This window comes from Oryctolagus cuniculus, chromosome 10, assembly GCF_964237555.1.
Source record: "Oryctolagus cuniculus chromosome 10, mOryCun1.1, whole genome shotgun sequence".
In the NCBI taxonomy this organism is placed as follows: Eukaryota; Metazoa; Chordata; class Mammalia; order Lagomorpha; family Leporidae; genus Oryctolagus; species Oryctolagus cuniculus.
The window spans coordinates 56,221,455-56,245,478 of NC_091441.1; the positions used below are offsets into that span (position 1 = coordinate 56,221,455).

Sequence of the window (24,024 nt, forward strand, 5' to 3'; positions counted from 1 at the left end):
ATAAGGGCGCCGGTTCGAGACCCGGCTGCTTCACTTCCTGTCCAGCTCTCTGCTATGGCCTGGGAAAGCAGTACAAGATGGCCCAAGTCCCTGTGCCCCTGCACCCACGTGGGAGACTAGGAAGAAGCTCCTGGCTCCTGCTTCAGATGGACGCAGCTCCGGCCATTGCGGTCACCTGGGGGAGTGATCTATCGGATGGAAGACCTCTTTCTCTCTCTGCCTCTCCTCTCTCTATGTAACTCTGACTTTCAAATAAATAAATAAATAAATAAATCTAAAAAAAAAAAGTTTGTAGGAAATGTCTTTTATGAAAGATGCTGCACGGATTTAAAAATTTTTTGCATCAAAATAAAGTTATCTGCAGGGAGGGAGGGATAGAGAAAGGTTGATTGATAGGTATTAGATTATGCTAGATAGAAGTAAGAAACTCCAGGGTTCTTCTTCACAATAGGGAAGCTATAGGTAGTGTTAATGTACTGTATATTTCTCTACTAAAAAAAATTCCGAATTGAATGCTTTCACTATAAATAAACATTAAATGCTTAAAAGGATAAATTCACCAATTCTATATTACAAAATGTCTATATACAACAAAAACATTACATAGTACCCTGTAAATATGTACAATTTTTATTTAAAAACTTATCTTTTAATTCCATTTTTCCACAAACTTTTTGAAGTCACCTTATACAAATGTCAATTAGGTCAAATTGGCTGACAAAGTTGCTCAAATAGTTTATATTCTTACTGATTTTCGGTCTACCTGTTTTAACAATTACTAGGCAAAGGGTCTGGAAACACATGGCTAACGTTGTGGGTTTATGTATTTCTCAAAATAATTTTATCAGTGTTAGCTTTGTGTATTTCAAAGCTCTTTAATTAGGTGCATACATGTTTAGGACTGTTGTGTCTTCTTGATTACTTGACCCCTTTATCATTTTGAAGTTACCTGTTTAACCTTTGCTCCGAAGTCTGTTTTGCCAGATTTTTATTTTTATTTTTTATTTTTATTTATTTATTTATTTTTTATTTTTTGACAGGCAGAGTGGACAGTGAGAGAGAGAGACAGAAAGGTCTTCCTTTTGCCGTTGGTTCACCCTCCAATGGCCGCCACGGCCTGCGCGCTGCGGCCGGCACACCATGCTGATCCGATGGCAGGAGCCAGGTGCTTATTCTGGTCTCCCATGGGGTACAGGGCCCCAAGGATGTACCTGGGCCATCCTCTACTGCACTCCCTGGCCCCAGCAGAGAGCTGGCCTGGAAGAGGGGCAACCGGGACAGAATCCGGTGCCCTGACCGGGACTAGAACCCGGTGTGCCGGTGCCACAAGGCGGAGGATTAGCCTAGTGAGGTGCGGCACCGGCCTGTTTTGCCAGATTTTAATATAGCCACTCAAGCTTTCTTTTGACTAGTGTTAGCTCTGTAGTTTTTAAAAAATAATTTTATATTTACTTGTGTCTTTATATTTTAGTTGTATTTCACATAGGCAGCATAGAATTGGTTCTTTTTCACCCAGTCTGACAATCTCTGCCTTTATATAGGGTGCTTAGATTGAATTTGATTTTTGATGTAATTAGGTCTGAGCCTACTGTCTTGCTGTTTGCTTTATACTTGTCCTATCTATATTTTGTCCCTTTTTTTTCCTCTTTCACCCTTCTTTTGAATTAACCAATTTTTTATGATTTCAATTTGTCTCTATTAATGTTTATTAACTAAAATTGCTGTTTATTTTTGTCGCTCCCCCATTCGCGGAGGAACGACACAGGAACCTGCGCTGTTCTTTCGTCTGCTCGGCCCTTCCCGGGTTTGCTGCTGGTCCTTCCCGGGTTGGCTGCTGACCCCTCCACCTCTGTGGAGGGGCGGTACCCCCTGCCACTTTCCCCGCTTCCGCAGAGGAGCGGCACACCGCTGGCCGGCTCTCTCGGGGGCTGCTCAGGTGTTCCTTCAGATGTTCCTGGTGCATGTTGTCTCTCTCCTCTTTTATAGTCCTCTTCCACCAATCCCAACTCTGCTACCCACACGCCGAGCACGCTGCTCTCCTCCAATCAGGAGCAGGATCAGCTCCTGCAGCTTATCAGTCAAATTGGCGAAAGGCAGCTGTGTAGAAGCTGTTTCCTCCTCTCCCAGCACCATATTGTGGGAGAGCAGATGCATAGAATAAGTCTTAATTCCAGTAACTTAGTCTAGTCTCAGTTGCTCCCCACAATTTTAGTTAACTGCTTTAGAGTTTTTAACATATATCTTAACATAGCAAAACTCCAGTGATGCTGCAAAACTTCATGAACAGTACAGTAGTCCCCCTTTATCCACAATTTTGCTTTCCATGGTTTCAGTTACTCATAATCTAAAAATATTAAATGGAAATTTCAGAAATGAACAATTCCTTTAGCCACATTTTAAGTGGACTGCTGTTCTGAGTGGCATGATGAAATCTTACACCATTCTACTTCATCTCTTCCAAGACATCCATCATCTCTTGTCCTCTTGTTGAATATGCTCCCCTCCTGTTTAATTACTTAGTAGCTGTCTTGGTTATTATGTCAATCATCTTAGTATCACAATGTTTGTCTCAGTACTATCTGAGTTCAATATTATCTGCAGTTTCAAGTATTCACCTTGGGTCTTGGAATGTGTCCCCCTTGGATCCAGGGAAATTGTTATAAAAGAACTTTACGATGGAATACTTATGTATCTTCCCTCCTAGCCTTTATGTTTCTGCATGCACTTTAGTTTTGTACAAATTATAAACCTCACAATATATTGTTGTCATATTAGTATAAGTCCACTGTCTTTTTTTTAAAAAAGATTTACTTTTATTTGAAAGTCAGAGTTACATAGAAAGAGGGGGAAAGAGAAAGAGATCAAGAAAGAGAGAGAGAGAAATATCTTCCATCTGCTAATCACTCCTTAAATGGTTGGAATGGCTGGGGCTATGCCAGGCTGAAGCCAGGAGCCTGCAGCTTCTTCCAGGTCTCCCACATGGGTGCAGGAAACCAAGCACTTGGGCCATCTTCTGCTATTTTCCCAGGCACATTAGCAGGGAGGTGGATCAAAAGTGGAGCAGCTGGGTTTTGAACCAGTATCCATATGGGATGCCTGTCTTGCAGGTGGTGGCTTTAGTCACTATGCCACAACCTCAGCCCCAAGTCAAGTGTCTTTTAAATAGACTTAAGTAAGAGGAAGAACTGTATGCAGATACTATTTTCTGTGGTTTTCAAATACTTCATACAGATTCAGATTTTCATCTGTGTAATTATCCATCTACCTGAATTACTTCCTTAACAATTCTTGTACAGTGGCTCTGCGGGTGGTAAATTGTTTCATCTTTTGTCTAAAACGTCTTCATTCATTTACTTGAAAGGCAGAGAGAGATTTTCTATCTGCTGGTTCATTCCTTAAATGCCTGCAACAACCAGGGCTGGGCCAGGCTGAAGCCAAGAACCCAAAACTTCATTTGGGGTCCTACATAAGTAGCAAGGACCCAACTACTTGAGCCATCGCCTTCAGCCTCCTAAGGTGCACGTTTGCAGAAACTGGAATCAGGAGTAGAGCTGGGACTCAAATCCAGACACCGATACAGGATGCAGGGGCCCCAAACGGTGTCTTACCCACTATACTTGTCCCTAAACATGTCTGATTCACCTTTACTTTTCAAACATTTCTGCTGAGCAGAGAATTCTAGACAGATAATGTCTTTGCTTTCAGCAAAGGTCTTGCTCCACTCTTATTTACAGTTTCCACAACAAATCCAATGTCATGCTTGTCTTTGCTTCTCTCCAGGACTCCCACCTCACCACACAGAAAAATTAATTCAAAATCATTCACATACTTAACTGCAGATATTACAACAATAAGGCCTTTTTAATAGGTGTTAGGTACCATTTTTCTGATAAGGGTCATTGGATATTTATAGCACTATTTGTGGACCATACAGAACCATCAGCTTAAAAATCAGCCTGCTATAGAATTACTGAATTTTGAGTCCTGCCTAGGGTGGCCTTGGCAGGGCCAGACCAAATGATTTTGCAGGCCTTATAAGGCCCAGGGTCAGATGTCCCCCAATTCTGCTTTAGAAGAAAGTACAGAAATTTCCAAGATCTTGTGTTAAGCCAAGATTTTTTTTTCACCTTTTCTTGCATTCTCCTGATTAAACACAACACGTTTATATGGGGGGGAGGTTAGGGGGTAGGGGTGGGGGCAGTGAGGCTATGTGTATAATGTAGGTGGTAAAGGTACAGCTTTCTTTAGCAAAAGTGGTTTTCCATTGGGATTGTTGACTAAAATCTGATGAATTATCATGACATAAACACATTACGAGAAAATATTCAAGGGACAAGGGGCAAGCCAGATAAAACAGAACACCCAGAGCTTGGCAAGTGTAACTCAAGATAAAGCTGTGTGAATAGTAAATTAATCCCTTCTTCAAATACTAGGCAACATATGGACCCACAGCTCTGGCTCAAAAACGATTACAGGCAGTCACTGACTGCAGATTAGGGTTAAGGAGAAAGGAATCTCGACTGAACGGTGACTATCAGTAGGAGATGCTCTATATTCCAATGTTTATAATCATAGCCTAGTGCCAACATGAAATTCTTACAGCCTATGATGGTCAACAAGCACCAGGAGAAAGAAAATTATTGTTGAGGAATCTATACACACAGTTTACTAACAAAATAGTTTTAGATGCAAAGTCTCATTTACAAAGCCACTTTCTTCCATTGAGTTCTCTGGATTATAGCTAAAATTGTTAATAACTAATTTCCTTACACCCTCAACAAGGGGCACAAAGGAATATTGGCCCAATAGTTGGCCACTTGTGTTCACTTTGATGTGGCCCATACTCTTCAGCTTCCCCCCTCATCTCTGTCTCATTGTCACACTGGGGGACTCCTTGCTAAGGCTTGAATCTTGATCTCGTCTTTCAGAGCAAAATTTGTTTTCAAAACATTTTTCCTGATACAATCATAATTGTATTACTGCTCATTAAAATTGAACTGTTTTTCATTTTCAGGTACAACTGGTTCTACAAGGGGTTTTCAAAAAGTCTGTAACAATGTTTATTATGAAAAAGCTAAACATGCATTCAAAATCTTGCACCAAAATATATTTCTTTTTTAATTTCATTTTCCATGAACTTTTTGAGGTATCTTTGTGTGTGTGCATGTATCTATCTCTCCCTCTTGGAAGAAATGTTTTATAATTCTCTAATATCTTATATGAGCAATTTTTAAGTCACTGTGGTCATCAGTCAAGTACTGGAACCCTGCCTTATAGCATCATATAAGTAAGGTTCTTAGAATACAAGATACTTGATAAGTTTTTGTTGTAATAAAGTAAATATAAATTATTAACATTATTTTTTAAGTTACACCTCATAGTTCTAAGATATAATGGCGGAAAATGTATCTTGGAATCAATTAAATCACTAAAATCATATTCCAGAAGAGAATGTTACATAATGAAGGCCAACTTTTCAATGCTGAGAGCCAAATACCAACTCTTATCTTTCTTGAATACACAGTGACGTGATGTTCTCTCATTTATTCTAAACAGAAGTGGTCTCTCCTCATAGTTCACAGTCTCTAATTCTCCTAGACAGTTTAAAGGCTGGACTTTTATATCCAGGAAGAAGTGAACTTAGCCGAGTGTAGGGACACATCAAGAAATGCCTCAAGGCACTGGTTCCGTGGCATAGTGGGTAAAGGCACCATTTGCAGTGCTGGCACCCCATATGGGCATTAGTTCAAGTCCTGGCTGTTCCACTTCTGATCCAACTCTCTGCTATGGCCTAGGAAAGCAGTAGAAGATGACCCATATCCGTGGGCCCCTGCACCCAGGTGGGAAGACCCAGAGGAAGCTCCTGGCTCCTGGCTTTGGATCAGTGCAGCTCCGTCTTTTGCAGCCTGTTGGGGAGCGCACCACCGAATGGAAGACCTCTCGTTCTCTCTGCCTCTCCTCTCTCTGTATAACTCTGACTTTGAAATAAATAAAAATAAATCTTAAAAAAAAGAAATGCCTCAAATAAAGGTAGGTTTATTGTCATTGCTATTGTTCCTAACATATTCTAATAACCATTTCATCCTGGAACAAAAAGTGGACACAATTTACCAGCTCATGAGAATTTCACATAAATCTGAAAGAGGTATGCTAAGTAGTGAATGAAGACAGCTTCCTTTTTCATTTGTGGTTGAATAGGCACTGGCAAAGCTAATTATGCTATGAAGTGTACATATCAGACCAGTAAAAAACAGGTGAACTGGAAAACAAAGTCATAAAAGCTTTTAAAATACTTTCCTTCTTACCTAAGATATAACACAGGCTGGTTCTGTGGAATTTTCTCAAAAACCATCTGCAGTGATCTTTCTGGTTACAGCCCTCCAGCCCTGCAGCCACCTGGGACCATTAAGTCCCACCTGGAGTCTCATCCTGACCTCAGGCCCTGGGCTGGGACCTACACTGGAGGAATTTTTAGAAGCCTTAGACTAGTAGATGACCTGCTCAGTATCAAATTGGCTATTCTGCTGATCCAGCCTTGATTTTATTTGGTTATTTGTAATCAAGTCCCTGTCTTGTACCACTAAAATGCAGATCCTGATTGCATCCCTTATAATCCACAATCCTACCTTAGGATCTCTGTATCCTAGTTGGTGCGCCACTCCCTATTTATTAAGTCTTCAGAAAATTCATGGAAAATGGGTAGCACACAGAAACAATACATAGGTTTCTCTCTCTCTCTTTTTTTTTTTTTGCAACAAAATAAACTTATGCTTCAATTCCATTTTTCAACAACTTTTTGAAGTACGCTTGTGTTGTTCTGTGAACTTCAGTTAGAGCTCTACCCTGGGATTTCAGTCTTCATGAGTAAACCTCAAACACTTGACACTTGATAACTAGGATGCCTGGATTTCCACTTACTGCCTACCGTCTGATTCGTCTACACCAGGTCCAATACTTGAACTAAATTTCCTACCTGTTGTCAGCTCCTTTCTCTATCCTATGCTTAACATTAGTGAGACTGTTGAAACTTGGGTCTTGGTCATCCACAGACTGACCCATCTCAATACTTAGTACTAATTCCAATACTCAAGTAATACCTTTATGTAAAAATAATTCTATATACACCAGCCAACAGTAAGCTTAAAAATGCTTCATTAAATAGATATCTGTTGCTTCAAATACCCAAAGAATATACTCTATACCTGTCTGAGTGAATCCTGATTTGTATCCATTGGTTGTTCCATTTTCTGTGGTCACAGTTGATGACACTGAAGAGTTTGGTTTAATGGAGTGGCAAGCAGCAGAGGATTGTCGGCTTCTACATTCTAGAAAGGAGTAAAAATCACATTATATAAAGAAACTGACATTCTGTTAAAAGGAGACACAATTCACAAAATCTGTAAAGCTAACTGCTGCTCCTGAAGTGGTAGCCATTTTCTTCGTGGAGCTCCCTTACCTCTAATCCTAACTCCAACAGAACACTCCAGCCAGGGAGCATTTCCTTGGGCCAGATGTCATGTTTAGAAGGCAAAGCACAATCAGATCTTTGTTCACCATGGTTCCCGGGGGGAAAATACTCATAACCTCTGTAATCATGCTAGTTTTATGAGAAAGAGGGGAGCTGAAGGATCAATAATTTATAAAAACCCAACAAGTTTTCCAAACGTGAGTTAACCTCCTGTTAGGATTGATTTAAGTACAGATAGTAACCCAGATTCTGTCTAGGCTGCCTTCAACATTTTCTACTCAGTCTTAATTTATGTCCAAACAGAGAGGAAAAGAAAAATGTGTAAACAGAAGAGAAAAATTAGAAAGGCTCAAATTTTCAATATATTGAGTTCCTACTAAGGAAACAGACAACACTCAAGGTGATTATTGATCATACAATGCCAAGCTTCAGATGAAGTAGGCTGATACTCGTGGGTCTCTGGCATGATATTTTCGTAGTACCTGTGCTGATTCAGGGAGATAGGGGCTGGAGGGCTGTAACTGAAAAGCAGTACATGGAAAAAGGATATAAATGGTTATATATATTGAAGTTAATTAAAAGGGTCCCTTAGAGAGTTTCTAACTTTATCAGATACATGCAGGGGGTGGAGGTAGTTTTCTCAACCTTCTATGCTGCGACCTTCTGTGAGGAGTTATTGCATGTTGGCCTTGGAGCAAATATCCACATTATTTATAGGTAATATGCATATAGGTGTGCATATTGATATCATGCTTTTATATATGTTTATATACAATTTCAATTCCAATTTCCATCCCAAAACAGCAACTGCTATAAATATGAGGTATTTCTAACAAATGTTATTCTGTACTAGAAAGATGAATTGTTATTGAACACTAAATAAAAAGATGAAAGTATCTTATGTAACTAACATGAAAGCTTAAAAAGTAGAGAGGTGATATCTCTCCTCGTTTTTACTCTATTACCAGGGCTTATGACATTAAAAATGATCTTTCTGGAGAAGAGTTCTTTAGACTTTATTAGCATAAAGAGTTATCTATAATTCATCATGCTTAGTATTCAGTAGTTGCAAGCTTTAAGTTTTGATGATACCTGGCTTGGAACATGTAGGTATTTTCTAGGAAATGATATAATGCCACTTCCACTGAAACCAGGAGTAATTGTAATGAGTGACTCACAGACAAATCTGCAGTTGTAATTTGGATTTGCTATGTTATTTTTTTCATGGTCATGTAAAAACTGTATATAGATAGCAAACAGAAATATTAAAGGCATTACTATGTGGAGGCAAAAAATGTCAGCATCTAAGAAATGGCTCGATAAAATAAGGATTAGAATACTGCATTAGAATAATGAATACAAAAATCTGCAATTCCTATCTAACACACCAAGGCATGAAATTTCAACTAGACTCATTTCTACAAATAAGCCCTTCCCAATTTAAAAGAAACAAAACTTTGTCAATTTATTTGCACATTTTCCCAGATACTAGGAAGAAAGTATTACTTTTTCTAAGTATGCTTAGGTCTAATCAAAATAGAAAAATCCAGGTGCTTGACAACTACTAATTTAAATAAAAATTGTAAAATAGCATCTGGGTCCTGTGTTGTGGCTTGGTGAGTTAAGCTGCTGCTTGAGATGCTAGCATCCCACATGAGTGTCGGTTCAAGTCCCTGCTGCTCCAGTTACAATCTAGCTCGCTGCTAATGTGCCTGGGAAAGCAATGAGGATGGCCCTGGTGCTTGGGCCCTTGACACCCATGTCAGAGACCTGGATAGAGTTCTAGGGTCCTGTCTTTGGCCTGACCCTTTCCTGGCTGTTGTGGTCATTTGGGGTCAGCAGATATAAGAAATCTCTCCCTCTCTCTGTGTCTCCCTATCTCTGTAACTCTGCATTTCAAACAAATAAATCTTACATAAGTAAACAAAAATTTAAAAAGCATCTGACCAAGGTACTAAGGCTTTGAGGTCCTTTGTAAATGATAGAAGAGCTAGAAACGGTCCATTTTTCTTCTCTGAGAGCTGCATGCCTTTTCCGAGAGACACGTGTATTTTCCTAAACATTCACAGTGTCTGTTAAAAATAGTAAGGAGAAGGGGCAGGTGTTTGGCATAGCAGTTGAGTCTGCACTTGGAATGCCTGCATCCTGTATCAGAATGCCTGGTTTGAGTCCTAGCTGCCTGAGGTACAGTTTCATGCTAATGTGCATCCTGGGAGGCAGCAAATAATGCTCAGGTACTTGAGTCCCTGCCACCCACATGGGAGACCTGGATAGAGTTCCTCCCAGGCTCCTGGCTTCAGCCTAGACCAGCCCTGCGTGTTGTGGACATTTGGGGGACTGAACCAGCAGGTGGAGGATCTGTCTCTTTTTCTCTGTTTTTCAAACAAAAATTAAAATAAAATTTTTTTTAAAGAAAAGAGTGAGCCAAATAACCTACCAGAAGGCTTTGAATTTTTGCATGGCCTTCTGGATTTGAGATATTTACCTATTTCACATCAGAACCCTGAACCCTGGATGGGTCACTTGTCACCAGCATAAAATCTCCACTCCCTCCCTTCACCCTCCTGGAGGTTGACTACCTTTCCAGCAGATAAGAGGTCCTTTTGACAGTACACCCTGGGAGCTTCTGACTAGGTAGTACTTTAAGTGCTTCTGCTTCTTTGGCTGGGTGGTGAGCTTCAAGTTAATGTGGTTGGAAAATTCTGTGAAATACCGAAATCCTCTTTCTCCACAGCCTATACAGTTTCCAGAAAACCCTGAAATGAGGAACCAATGTTACTAGTGGCCTTTAAAGTAAATAGAACACTTTTATGTACAAAAGAGCACAGAAATAGTCACATGCTTCAACTCTATAACATTCCAATTTCAAATAAATGATTCAAATGGAAAAAAAAAAACCAGGATTTTTTTTTTAGCAAAGGTAATTTATAAGAATGAGAAAGACTTGGGGGCTGGCATTGTGACATAGCAGATTAAGCCACCACATGTGATGCCAGCATCCCATATGAGTGCTGATTTGAGTCCTGGCTGCTCCACTTTCAATCCAGCTCCCTGCAGAAGTGCCTGGGAAAGCAACAGAAGATGGTCCATGAGGCTTGAGGCCTTACCCAAGAAGACTTGGAAGAACTCCTAGCTCCTAGCTTTGACCTGGCTCAGCCCCGGTTGTTGTGGCCATCTGGGGAGTGAACCAAAGGATGAAAGAGCTCTCTGTCTGTCCTTCTCTCTCTGTGTCTCTCCCTCTCTCTGTGTAACTCTGGACTTTCAAATAAATAATTTTTTTTAAAGAAAGTTGGAAAAAAAATTTAAACACAGTTCTAACAGGATGATGGTTTAGGAAACAGAAAGTTTCACATGACAGAATTCACACAGTGCACACATCCTGGAGATGTTCATTATCTACCCAGCCCCACCCTCCAACCACTGCCAAATATTCCTTCTTCCAGGACCTGCTAGTCCTAGCCCTGGCTCTCCACCCCATCCACCACACATACATGCCTCCATGGCTACAGCTGATGAGACTGTGAACCAATAGCTCACTCAGTCTGGGACAGTGAGAATCTCTCTCTTGATATTTTGAAATAACTACAAAAAGTCAGTCAGATGGTGACAGACCCTGGATTTGTAAGGTTCTGTAAAACTGTTACCCAAGTTGAGGCTATGTCAACATACGGGAGCAAGGGCATTCGAGAGAAAAAGCCAAGGACCTTGAAGAGGAGCTGGTTTGCTGAGAGGAGAACAGAGCACGAACAGAGATGCGGAAATTCAGGGTACTGCCAACTTCCAGGGTCTAGATCTGGCTGTACTTCCCAACCTGAGTTCCATGGGATCCCCATTTCCTCTGTATTAGAAGTCTATTTATTCAAACTAGCTCATTCCTTCAGATTAGTAACTAAACACTTCCTCACTCTGATAAACGTCAAGTGACCTGATCAAAGCAGGCAATGAGGAAGGAAGAAGAAACGAAGGCTGGGAGGTTAAGAAGCCATTCTTTGGTTTATCAAAAGTCAGCTTTTCAGTCCATCTTAAAACACAGAGGAAAAGGCAGACAGTAAGAGAGTAAGTCCCTCTAGCTGTGTCTGATGAGGACAAAACACATGTATTGCCATCTAGGTGAACAGGGCAAGAGTTGTAAATAAGAAAGGACATTCTGTACAGTATAAAGACAAATAGCCAATTAAAAACAAATCTACTGAGGAGGTAACGCACTTTTTTCCACTCCCTAAGTCAACCATTATATAATTAACTAGATATACAAGGAAAAAAGAGAGGAATCCATGGATTAAAGACAGAATCTATTGCCTAATCTCAGAATACTGACAAACAATTCAATGTATTTATAAATGGGCAGTCCAATTAATTATTATTCACTCAACAATTAATTATTGAGAACTTAATAGTATTTGCCAAATGTTTTCCTGAACACTGGGGAAACCATGGGGAAACAAGAGATAGCCATAACATCTGGTCAGTTATACAGAATTAATATTTTATTGCTATCACTTTACAGAAATATAAACATTAGTATAATTTTATAAATGACAAATATATTTAGAAGTAGACTGTATTTGAGAGCATTTGACCATCAGTCTGACACTTTGAAGCTATAAGCCCAAATTATTGTCAACATCTGCCTCCTTCACCACGTTCCTAAAACCAAACTGTGAGCTATCCAGCCATCTGTCCATCCATCCAACAGATACTTACACTCTACTATGCTTTAGGTACCGGGTTTTTAGCACTGTAGAAAGCAAACAAAGCCCTGCCTTCATGGAACTTCCATCTGTATGTGGTGTATGATCATTGTACCTAGATGGAAAAGGGCCTCAGCTGTGAGGCAGATAGACCACACCAAAAAGACAGCAAAGAGCCATCAGAACCTTTTGGCTGAAATAATCAAAATCAACACTGAAAAATGAGGCCTATCTGATAGGTTCAGAAAAGATGAATGTGAGGATTAGAACGAACAAATGATTGAGGATGAGTTTTCCTTTGATTTTTCCTCTATTTTCTGAGATGAAAATCAAGAATACAAAGAAGTTCTTTTTAGAGCTCTGTATTGTTTCAGCATTAGCTGTGTGGTTCAAGAGATATTTTATGTGCTCAAAGTTCTTGTCATCATCAACAGCAAAAAAATAAAAATAAAAATAAAACAGCACCTCTTTCAGCTAAATTACCTTTCTAGTTTTTCTAGCAATCAAGTCTTCTACTTGCATGTAGATTTGGGGCATATGCACTGCCAACTGAATCAATATATTTTTAAATCAATTCCCCCACCATCTTTGGAATCTGCATATGTTTTTTTTTTTTCTTTGACAGGCAGAGTTAGACAGTGAGAGAGAGAGACAGAGAGAAAGGTCTTCCTTTTTCCATTGGTTCACCCCCCAGGTGGCTGCTACGGCCGGCGCATTGCGCTGATCCGAAGCCAGGAGCCAGGTGCTTCTCCTGGTCTCCCATGCGGGTGCAGGGCCCAAGGACCTGGGCCATCCTCCACTGCACTCCCGGGCCAAAGCAGAGAGCTGGACTGGAAGAGGAGCAACCAGGACAGAATCCGGCGTCTCAACCGGGACTAGAACCCGGAGTGCCGGCGCCACAGGCGGAGGATTAGCCTAGTGAGCTGCAGCGCCAGCCAGAATCTGTATAATTTATATAAAAATTCAGAACTACAGATATTGAAGTCCACACGGATTCTAGAGTCTCTGGGTCTTAGAAATTTTTCCATTTGGATATCACTAAAAATTAAACTCATCCATGATAGGGAAGAAAGTTGGATGGATACTAACTTTTGGACAACAAAGTAATGAACATGTAAAACTCTCAAGAATGTATATATCTAAGAGAAACTTTCTTTTATTTTGTTCTCGTACTATACTTTCCCATGGTGAAATTCTTCATGAACAATTATGCCCACTTCCAAGGATAGAGAAAATGAGCAAAGTCCCAAGTCTGCAAGCACACTTAATAAATTCAATAGCAGAATAGCTACCATTTAAAGGGCATTAAAGTACCTGTTAAGTGTTGAGCCCTGGGCTGCACAGGTGCCTTATACATATCATCTCATTTGACCTTTACAACCCTGCAAGGTGGGCACAATGACCTCTATCTAGATGAGAAAGCTGAGACTTCAAGTTCTTAAATTGCTTTCCCAATTATTTAAGTACTAAGTAGCAGGGTAGGCAGCGGGTTAAGCTACCATTAGGGATGCCTACATCCCATATTGGAGTGTCAGTTCAAGAACTGGCTATGCTGCTTATGATCCATTTCTCTGCTAATGCAACCTGGGAAGCAGCAATGATGACTCAAGTACTTGAATTCTTGCCACCATGTGGAAGACTGAGATGGAGTTCTGGGACCCTGGCTTTGGCTTGGCCCAGCCCCCGCTGTTGTGACCATTTGGAGAATAAAATAGCAGATGGAAGATCTCTCTTTGTCATTCTGCCTTTCAAACAAATAAATAGGTAAGTAAGTCCCCCCCCCCACCTTTTTTTTAAGGACTAAGAAGCAAATCTGGGTTTTAGAGCCAGTTCTGATTCCAAAGCCCATGTTCTTTGATCTCATGTTCCTCACTACCCAGGGCTATGAAATCCATAATTCTGGTGTGTTTTCTATGTTTTTTTTTCTATTATGTATTCCATGAGAATTCCTTTAGTCATAAAAGATCATTGAGCAAAGGGCATTATGAGAGATTTTTCAATGTTTGGAGTCATATCAACTATTTTGCTAGATGAGAACATGATGCTTTGGAAATGTTAAAAAGTTTTCCAAAATTGTTGTAACAGGGCTAGCTCCATGTTACATGGTGTAGTAGGGTAAGCCTCCGCCTACAGTGCTGGCATCCCAAATGGGCACTGATTCAAGTCCCAGACGCTCCACTTCTGATCCAGCTCTCTGCTATGACCTGGAAAAGCAGTGGAAGACGGCCCAAGTCCTTGGGCCCCTGTACCCACATGGAAGACCCAGAAGAAGCTCCTGGCTCCTGGCTTTGGATCGGCACAGCTCTGGCCTTTGCGGCCATTTGAGGAGTGAACCAGAGGATGGAAGATCTCTCTCTCTTCCTTTCTCTCTCTGTAACTCTGCCTCTCAAATAAATAAATAAATATTTTTAAAAAAAAAAGGTGTTCTACCATAGTCTACCAGCTGTACGCTTTCTGAGGGGAAAGATATAAACAAGAGTGATTTGCTGAATGAGTGAATGAATGAACAAACGAACAGCTGGACCTTCTTTGCTGGTGGAGTGCAAAATATAAGCTTTACCATTATGCTTCCAGATTCAACATGTGCTCAATTTCATGAAAAAAATATGAAGAGAAACATATTCTCTTTTTTGAGAGCCGTATTTTTAAAAAATATTTATTTATTTGAAAGTCAGAATTACACAGAGAGAGGAGAGGGAGAGAGAGAGAGAGAGAGAGAGAGAGAGAAAGAGAGAGAGAGAGAGAAAGGTCTTCTATCCGCTGGTTCACCCCCGAGTTGGCCAAAACTGCTGGAGCTGCATTGATCCAAAGCCAGGAGCCCAGAGCTTCTTATGAGTCTCCCATGTGGATGTGATGTGGAGGCCCAAGGAGTTGGACCATCCTTTACTGCTTTCCCAGGCCATAGTAGAGAGCTGGGTTGGAAGTGGAGCAGTTGGGACTTGAACCGGTTCCCACATGGGATGCATGGTAAAGGCTGCAGCTTTACCCACTGTGCCCTTTTGAGAGTCTTTTAGCACCTCTTTTCCTATGCACCAAGACAAGGCTTAGAACTTTAAAAACTATCATAAAGCAAGTGAAGGGTAGGCAACTTCCTTCCTTCCATTTATTTATCTATTTATTTGAAAGGCAGAGTTACAGAAAGGGAGGAAGAGACAGAAAGAGAGAGATGTCTTCTACCTGTTGGTTTTACCTCAAATGGCCTCTCCTGCCAGGGCTAATCCAGGAGCCTAGAACTCCACCCAAGTCACCCATGTGGGTAGCAGAGGCCCAAGCACTTGGGCCATCTTCCGCTACCTTCCCAGTGTTAACAGGGAGTTGGATCAGAAGTGGAGCAGCATGAACTTGAACCAGTTCCCGAACAGGATTTGAACCCAGTACCCATATGGGTGGAGGCTTAGCCCATTGCACCACAACACTGGCCCCTCTTTTCCTTTTTCTTTCCCCTTCCTACAACCCTCTCTTCCTTCCTTTGCCCCTCTTTCTTTTTTTTTTTTTAACTTTTATTTAATAAATATATAAATTTCCAAAGTACAGTTTATGGATTACAATGGCTCCCCACCCCCATAACTTCCCTCTCACCCGCAACCCTCCCATCTCCTGCTCCCTCTCCCATTCCATTCACATCAAGATTCATTTTCAATTCTCTTTATATACAGATCAATTTAGTACATATTAAGTAAAGATTTCAACAGTTTGCACCCACACAGAAGCACAAAGTGTAAAATACTATTTGAGTACTAGTTATAGCATTAATTCACAATGCACAACACATTAAGGACAGAGATCCTACATGAAGAGCAAGTGCGCAGTGACTCCTGTTGTTGACTTAACAAATTGACACTCTTGTTTATGGTGTCAGTAATCTCCCTAGGCTCTTGTCATGAGTTTCCAAGGCTATGGAAGCCTTTTGAGTTTGCCAACTCCAATCTTATTTAGACAAGGCCATAGTCAAAGTGGAAGTTCTCTCCTCCCTTCAGAGAAAGGTACCTCCTTCTTTGATGGCCATTCTTTCTACTGGGATCTCACTCGCAGAGATCTTTCATTTAGGGTATTTTTGTTTGTTTGTTTGTTTGTTTGTTTGCCAGAGTGTCTTGGCTTTCCATGCCTAAAATACTCTCATGGGCCATGGGCTCTTCAGCCAGATTCAAATGCCTTAAGGGCTGATTCTGAGGCCAGAGTGCTGTTTAGGACATCTGCCATTCTATGAGTCTGCTGTGTATCCTGCTTCCCATGTTGGATCGTTCTCTCCCTTTTTGATTCTATCAGTTAGTATGACCAGACACTGGTCTTGTTTATATGATCCCTTTGACTCTTAGTCCTATCATTATGATCAATTGTGAACTGAAATTTATCACTTGGACTAGTGAGATGGCATTGGTACATGCCACCTTGATGGGATTGAATTAGAATTCCCTGGTACGTTTCTAACTCTACCATTTTGCCCCTCTTTCTTTTTTCCTCTCCCTCTCTCTCCTTCTCTCCCTCCCTCCCTCCCTTCCCTTCCCCCAATTTCTTTTTTTTTTTTTTTTTTTATTATTTTTTGACAGGCAGAGTGGACAGTGAGAGAGAGAGACAGAGAGAAAGGTCTTCCTTTGCCGTTGGTTCACCCTCCAATGGCCGGCGCGGCCGGCGCGCTGCGGCCGGCGCACCGCGCTGATCTGATGGCAGGAGCCAGGAGCCAGGTGCTTTTCCTGGTCTCCCATGGGGTGCAGGGCCCAAGCACCTGGGCCATCCTCCACTGCACTCCCTGGCCACAGCAGAGGGCTGGCCTGGAAGAGGGGCAACCGGGACAGAATCCGGCGCCCCGACCGGGACTAGAACCCGGTGTGCCGGCGCCGCTAGGCGGAGGATTAGCCTAGTGAGCCGCGGCGCCGGCCTCCTTCCCCCAATTTCTTTTCTTTTCTTCCCTTCCTTTCCCTTCCTCTCTTCCTTTCTTCCCTCTCTCACTCTCAGATTTCCAGGCCTTGCTACAGAATCCATGGAAGCAGCATTTTGACAGACTCCAGACACATTGACCTTTGACTTTTAAAATTTTTAAGCATTTATTTATTTTTACTTTGACTTTTAAAATTTTTAAGCATTTATTTATTTTTACTTTATTTAAAAAGCAGAAAGTGAGAGAAACAGTGAGACAGACAAAGAAACACCTTCCATCCGCTGGTTCACTCCCCAGATGGCTGCAACCATCATGGCTGAACCAGGCAAAATTGAGTCCAGAACCCAATTCAAGTCTCCCACGTGGGTGGCAGGGATTCAATACTTCAGCCACCACCCACTGCCTTTCAGGTACATGTTAGTGGGAAGATAGATCAGAATGAAGTAGCCCAGACTTGAATCTGCGATTCCAATATGGTATGTAGGCATCTCAAGTGGTATTTAAAGCCACTGTGCCAAATGTCCGCTCCCTTTAAAATAGTTTTTATTTATTTGAAAGAGAAGGAGGGTGGGAGAAAGAGGAGGAAGAGGGAATAGGGGGAGGGAGTGGGGGTGGGGGAAGAGAGAGAGAGACAGAGACACAGACAGAGAGACAGAGAGATTGCCCATCTACTATGCCACTCCTCAATCACATAAAACAACTGGGCCAGACCAAAGTCAGGAGCCAAGAACTCAATCCTTGTTTTCCATGTGGTGCCAGGGATCCAACTACTTGAACCATCATCTGCTGCCTCCCAGGTGTACTAGCAGGGAGCTGGAATTTATTTAAACATAAAATGAGAATTTCAATAATCAAGTATAGACTGGAATATTGGATGTAATGAAAAAATGACAAATAACTTACAAAATGGATAATCCATAGATGACTAATTGACAGTTGACTTAACATCAACTCCAAATCAATGACTATTGAGAGTGAATTCTACTTCGCTTTATAAAAGATTAATTTTTAAAACATTGCAGGTTGTCCATTAATATCTGGTCAAAAACGTCTCTTAATTGAGACAACTGCTTGGGGATGAATAGAAATGAAAACTAATTTCATACTTGAACTGAACTATATAATTCACAATTCCAGATATCTACTTAAAAAATCTGGGGTAATTTTAAATAAATGTGTATTTTAACTCCCTCCTCTTGGAAGGAATTTTACAGGTCTGATAGACTCACCTAAAAGTGCATTTTTCCCATGATCATCTGGTAGAAATCGCTTGTCTACGGCACAAACGAGGATGTGTTCAGGAAGATTGGGAGACTTGGCCCCCACAAGGAGGAATCCTGCTGGGATGTCGATTTGTTCCATACACAGGGATACCAGACGCAAATCCTTTCCTGCTTGACAAAAACCTAAAAAGTGGTAGAAAGAACATAGTGAAATGTTTAAGGAAGTCATTTCTCCTTAATCATCCATTGGGAGAGTAGCTTTATCTGCAGAAATCTCTATTAATTAAGAACCAAAAAGTAAAGTCCATATACTCCAACCAAAAGACAAATCGATCCTGTGTGCCCTCTGAGTACAGCTGGAAAGACACTGAAAAGATAATTCCATCTGGTTCGGCCAAATTGATGGCTTTATATTTTCTGATCCACAAGGGAGACATTGATAAATAGACAACAAACCTTGAAAAGTACAGATAAGTTTTATGTGCACTTACAGTAATTTTTATTTTCAATGCAGATTTACTTGTCTAAATGTGGATAGTAATAGAAGAGATATAGTCTGTTTACAGAGGAAGAGACTGAAGCTCAGAGCTTGGTGACTCATAAATGAACAGGCCAGAACTCGAACTCAGATAATTTTCACTGGATACAAAACGCCCTAAGAAAACCGTACATGAACACTTTGTATACCATAATGGAGTATACCAACTCATCAGTTCTTCATTTATTAAACAAAGTTTTACACAAAATATGCCTCTTAGGTCTGGGGACAAAGAAATGAACAAAATACATTTTTCTCCAAGAAGCCACATTGCAGTCATCTATTGCATAAGGAAACAACAAAGACAGTATTTTAGAGGACAGCTAGGGTTCTGCTGCATGTCTTCTGGAGAATGAGCCCTTCTATACTGCACTCCTCTGATTCCCCTGGAGAACTGTGATATTCCAGACTGACCTGGAGCTGGTGCCAGATTCAAGCTGGACCACTTTAACATTCCACCTTTCTGATCGGAGGTAGGCACCTGACATAAACCAGGGCGAGCACAGCCTTTCCCCTAGGAATTCTGGATACAGCCAGGGACAGCATAGCTCAGTCTGTTCTGTGGCAGCCTGCTCTCTTCTTGACCTGTGAGAGAAGTCTCAACAGGCATAGATAGGAGGCCGAGGGAGATTATTCTCTTAGTATCCGGATTCCAAGAGCCCAGCTGTGTCTGCTTTTCCATGATTTGGTCACCCAACCTTTTCCTTTGGAATTCTCCAGTAATTTCTTGTTTTATCTAAACTTGTTTCAGTTTGTTTCCCTCACTTTGATTCAAGAGAGACTAAACAAAGTATGGTAAATACTACTTCAGGGAGCCATAGAAGGATGGAGGAGGGAGGCCTCCACACACAAATCTGGGGAGGGTACCATCATCACCCAATACAAAGTAGGGAAGAACCACCTTACATTCTGCTAGTATCAGTTCATACTATTGTTTTAGCCCAATGTCAACAAATAGTTGGGTGTCATCAGTTAGTCTACAAGAAAGAAAACGGTACACTCCATCAAAACCTTGTACAAAGCCGTGGTGTACATGAATCTACCATATGTTTTGGACCATCAAATCCCTAAAGCAGGCATCATGGAATTAGTAAATGTCAACAAAAGAAAGAGCACAATGATAAGGACAGTGGGGTTACAGATCCTCTTTCAAGCTTATAGATCCTCTTTCAACATTTATAAAAATCAATTTAACTTTTAGAGTACATGATTTAAGAAAATTAATACAAAAAAGTTACTATGAATTATTTAATAATTTTAAGTGAATCTTTATTAGTCACAATATTATCTATATTTACCTGAAACAGTTATTTACATATGTGTCATATAATTTATTCAGCTTATAAACCTCATGAATTAAGAAAATTACTATCAAAAAGCTACTATGAATTCTTAAACAATTTTAAGTGAAACTTTTTTTATTTACATTATCTATATTTATTTGAAACATGGTCATTTACATATGTGAGTCACATAATTTATTTAGCTTATAGACATTTTTTGGAGCTTGTGTATACATGGAAACTTTTGAAAAATTGTTTTACTACTTCCCATTAAGAAACAGAGCTCACAGTTTTGAAGTTGAGAATTGATGATGATGGCAGCTAAAATTTAGGAGCACTTACATAAGTATGGTGCTAAACACTATACAGATTATCTTGTTTAATTTGCTCAACAATTCCAGGTAGGTACGAGTTGAGTATTGCTTATATGCAATACATGGAACAGGAAGTATTTGGATTTCAGAATTCTAGAATATGTGCATATATGTAATACCTTGTGTATAGAACCCAAATCAAAATATGAAATTCGTTTATGTGTCACTACACCTTAAACACATCTCCTGAAGGTAGTTTTATACAATATTTTTAGTGTACCGGCATTCTGTTTGAAAGTCATCACATGATGTCAGGTGTGGAATTTTCTACTTGTAACATCACATAAGCATTCAAAATGTTTTTGGATTTCCAGATGAGGGATATTCAATCTGTTCTACCATCTCTTTTTCATAGATGAAGAAAGTGAGTCTCAGAAAGGTTAGAGAAATTGTCCAAAGTTACAAAATGAGTCCAGTAATGTTCAGTGATACAAGACATGGGAGTTTTGTCATATAAGAACAGACAAAAAGCCTCCTATTCAAATTGGCAAAAGAAAAGAACAGTTACGATCTGGCACTAAAACTATGAGGAGTGAACACCCATTTTTTAAATCAAATTCTAAAAGACTAAGTCTAGGAAAAATTAAAAAGTACTGAAAGGAGCACTAATATTTTTAATCTAGGAATTTCCTAATTTGCATACAGGCAGTAAACCTAAACACACGTTTCTCCTAAGAAGTAGCACCTGTACAAAGCCTGACTTGCTCCAAAAGGCAGAACGTAGAATATGTTTTCCTAAAAGGCATAGACAAATTCAGTAGGAGAAGTGCATGACTGCCCATTGATGGAAAACGGGACACTTGGGGAGCTGCCTCTGTCACTAAGAGTAATGCAGTATATCTGCAACTAGAAAACAGACCAACGGAAACAAGACTGAACTAACTTGTGACTTATTACAAGCTTTGTAGAACAAGTGTTATATGGGACCTCAAGGTCACCTAGAAAGTAATAATTATTCTATTATCCTACTTTTTTAAAAAAAGATTTTATTTACTTGAGAGGTAGAGTTACAGACAGTGAGAGGGAGAGACAGAAAGGTCTTCCTTCCATTGGTCACTCTCCAAATGGCCACAACGGCCCAAGCAGCGCCGATTTGACGTCAGGAGCCAGGTGCTTCTTCTGGATCCCCCACATGGGTGCAGGGGCCTAAGGACTTGGGTCATTTTCTACTACTGCTTTCCCAGGTCACAGCAGTGAACTGGATTGGAAGAGGAGCAGCTGGGACTAGAACTGGTACTCATATGGGATGCCAGCGCCGCAGGCGAGGATTAATCTACTGAGCCACGGCACCAGCCCCTCTATTATTCTACTTTTAAAATAGAATGTTCTGAGGGCCTTTCAGCCAATTCATGTAGGGTTAATGGAAACCACTCAGACTTCATGTCATTGTGTGTTTTTGACTATTATACAAATTCTAGGTTTTTTAAAAAAATTTTCTGGGAGCCGGCCTGTGGTGTAGTAGGGTAATTCTCTGCCTTCAGTGCTGGCATCCCATATTGGTGCTTGTTCGAGTCCCAGATGCTCCTCTTCTGATCCAGCTCCCTGCTACAGCCTGGGAAAGCAGTGGAAGATGGCCCAAATCCTTGGGCCCCTGCACCCGCGTCGGAGACTTGGAGGAAGCTCCTGGCTCCTGGCTTCAGATCAGCTCAGCTCCAACTGCTGCAGCTAACTGAGGAGTGAACCAGCAGATGGAAGACCCTTTTCTCTATCTCTCCCTCTCACTGTCTGTACTCTACCTCTCAAATAAATAAAAAAGATCTTTAAAATTTTTTTTCTGTCATATGTATTGACATACTGCCTAATTCATATATATAAAATGGGCTGTTGATTAAAGATGGGAAGCTCAAGGGTGGGTGTTTGGCACAGCAGTTAAGATGCTATTTGGGGTGCCCACACTCCATATTGGAATCTCTGTGTTTTGAGTCCCAGCTCCACTCTCCATTGCAGGTTCCTGCTAATGTGTACATGGGATGCAGCAGGTGATAGGGGAGACCTGGAATGCAGTTCCTGCTCCTGGTGTTGGCATGGCCCTGTCCTGGCTGAGGAGTAACCAGCGCATAGTAGAGCTCTCTGTCTCTCTGGATGGAAGATCTTTGTGTGCCTCTCTTTCTTGTCCTTTCAAATACAATAAAAATAACTATTTTCTTAAAGTTTTTTTTTAAAACAGGAAGCTCATGGAACATTGGCTTGTGTTAATGAACATAAAAGGTAATATACAAATGCATCTATCTAAATATGCTTATTGCTAAATATGAAAGTTAAATTCATTCCCACCTTACTTATCAAATTATAAGATATAACATGCATCAATGTTTCTAGGACAGCAAAATACAATTTTAAAAAGGTAAACATTTAGTGACTGTGATCCAATTTGGCTTTCTATATGTGAGAGATAAAACACTATCTCTTTCATTGTAGAGAATTTCCCATAAATAGCAGCTTAAAATGTTTTTACCATATTGAGGAAAGATACAAAAATTACAAAAATAAATTTGCACATCCTTTTAATCCCATATAATTTCCAAAATTTGGGAATTAAAAGTAGATTTTGACCTTTTAAAAAATCTGGTAAATAATATTTTATGTTTATTATATATCATATTATATATTATAATATATTTAAATAAATATATTTTGCTTCCCTCCTTACTGCCAGAAGTGTATTTTTTAATATTTCATCAAAACATCCTTTTTCTTACATATCCAATTTGAAATAAATTGAATAGCAATTGTTGAATGATTAAATGTAGACAGTTTTTCTCTTATGGCATGAATATCATAGAGCATGTGAATATGTTGATCTAAGATGCTTCCTGCATAAAATCAAATTTTTATCATGTGCCATGTAATGACAGAATTCATTTTTTAAATCCCTGAGGAGTTCAAAAGATAATACATCACTGTAATAGATTTGTGAGACAAAGATTGAGGAACACTACATCTATTTAAACCTCCTTCATGTGTATATAAGGGAAGGGCCTAGAAAGGTTAAAATAATGGCATGAGGTCAAGTGGGTGGCAGCCAGAAGGAGTGGGTGTTAGCAGAACCCTGGTCTTTTAACTCCAAATGAGAGGCTCCTTCAACCTCATTAACACCTGTCTGACCCGTAAGCAACACCTCACCTGCCCTCAGGCTGAGTAGGACCCCCTCCCATAACAGTTGGCCTGTTTTTCTCAGGTCCTAGCATTTCCCTGTGCCTTTTCCAGACTGCATTGTGTAGGGCATAGGACATAACAGCGTCTGCCAGCCACGGGCCATATTTGCAGCCATCCAGCTTCCGCTTGCTGAATCCTTAAAATTCAAGTTTTTGCAAGCCACAAAGTAACCCACAGTTAGTGTGAAGTTCCTGATGAGCTTTCTCAAGCAATGTACTAAAGCAAAAGTGAGATTAAGGGGAAGAGTACAATTGTGATTATGAGATACAGAGTCAAGAAGGCAGCGTGTAGAATGCCAAAAACGGCAAGGATTCCCTAGGGAAGGAAGTTTATTTTAGAACAATTTCTGTGGAAAAATTAAAACTATACAGTCCACTCAAATGAAGAAGCACATGCAGTTTCTAGGATTACAGCC

The 24,024-nt window shown here is 40.4% G+C and overlaps 1 protein-coding gene and 1 long non-coding RNA gene across 4 annotated transcripts in view; one reads left to right on the forward strand and one right to left on the reverse strand.

Annotated features, from left to right (window-relative positions):
* The window catches only part of LOC108177133 (uncharacterized), a 39,900-nt gene extending 33,884 nt beyond the window's left edge, over nt 1-6,016 (forward strand). The window contains exon 4 of the long non-coding RNA XR_011379407.1: nt 5,796-6,016. This is a non-coding gene — a long non-coding RNA (uncharacterized lncRNA). The remainder of the gene's footprint in view (nt 1-5,795) is intronic.
* The window catches only part of GREB1L (GREB1 like retinoic acid receptor coactivator), a 288,635-nt gene that overhangs the window by 102,449 nt on the left and 162,162 nt on the right, over nt 1-24,024 (reverse strand). For all 3 annotated transcript variants that reach the window (XM_051852064.2, XM_051852063.2, XM_051852060.2), the window contains exons 6-8: nt 18,265-18,441; nt 10,048-10,224; nt 7,203-7,325 (exon numbers count right to left, since the gene is read on the reverse strand). In XM_051852064.2, coding sequence (XP_051708024.1) covers nt 7,203-7,325; nt 10,048-10,224; nt 18,265-18,441 — 477 coding nt within the window. The remainder of the gene's footprint in view (nt 1-7,202; nt 7,326-10,047; nt 10,225-18,264; nt 18,442-24,024) is intronic.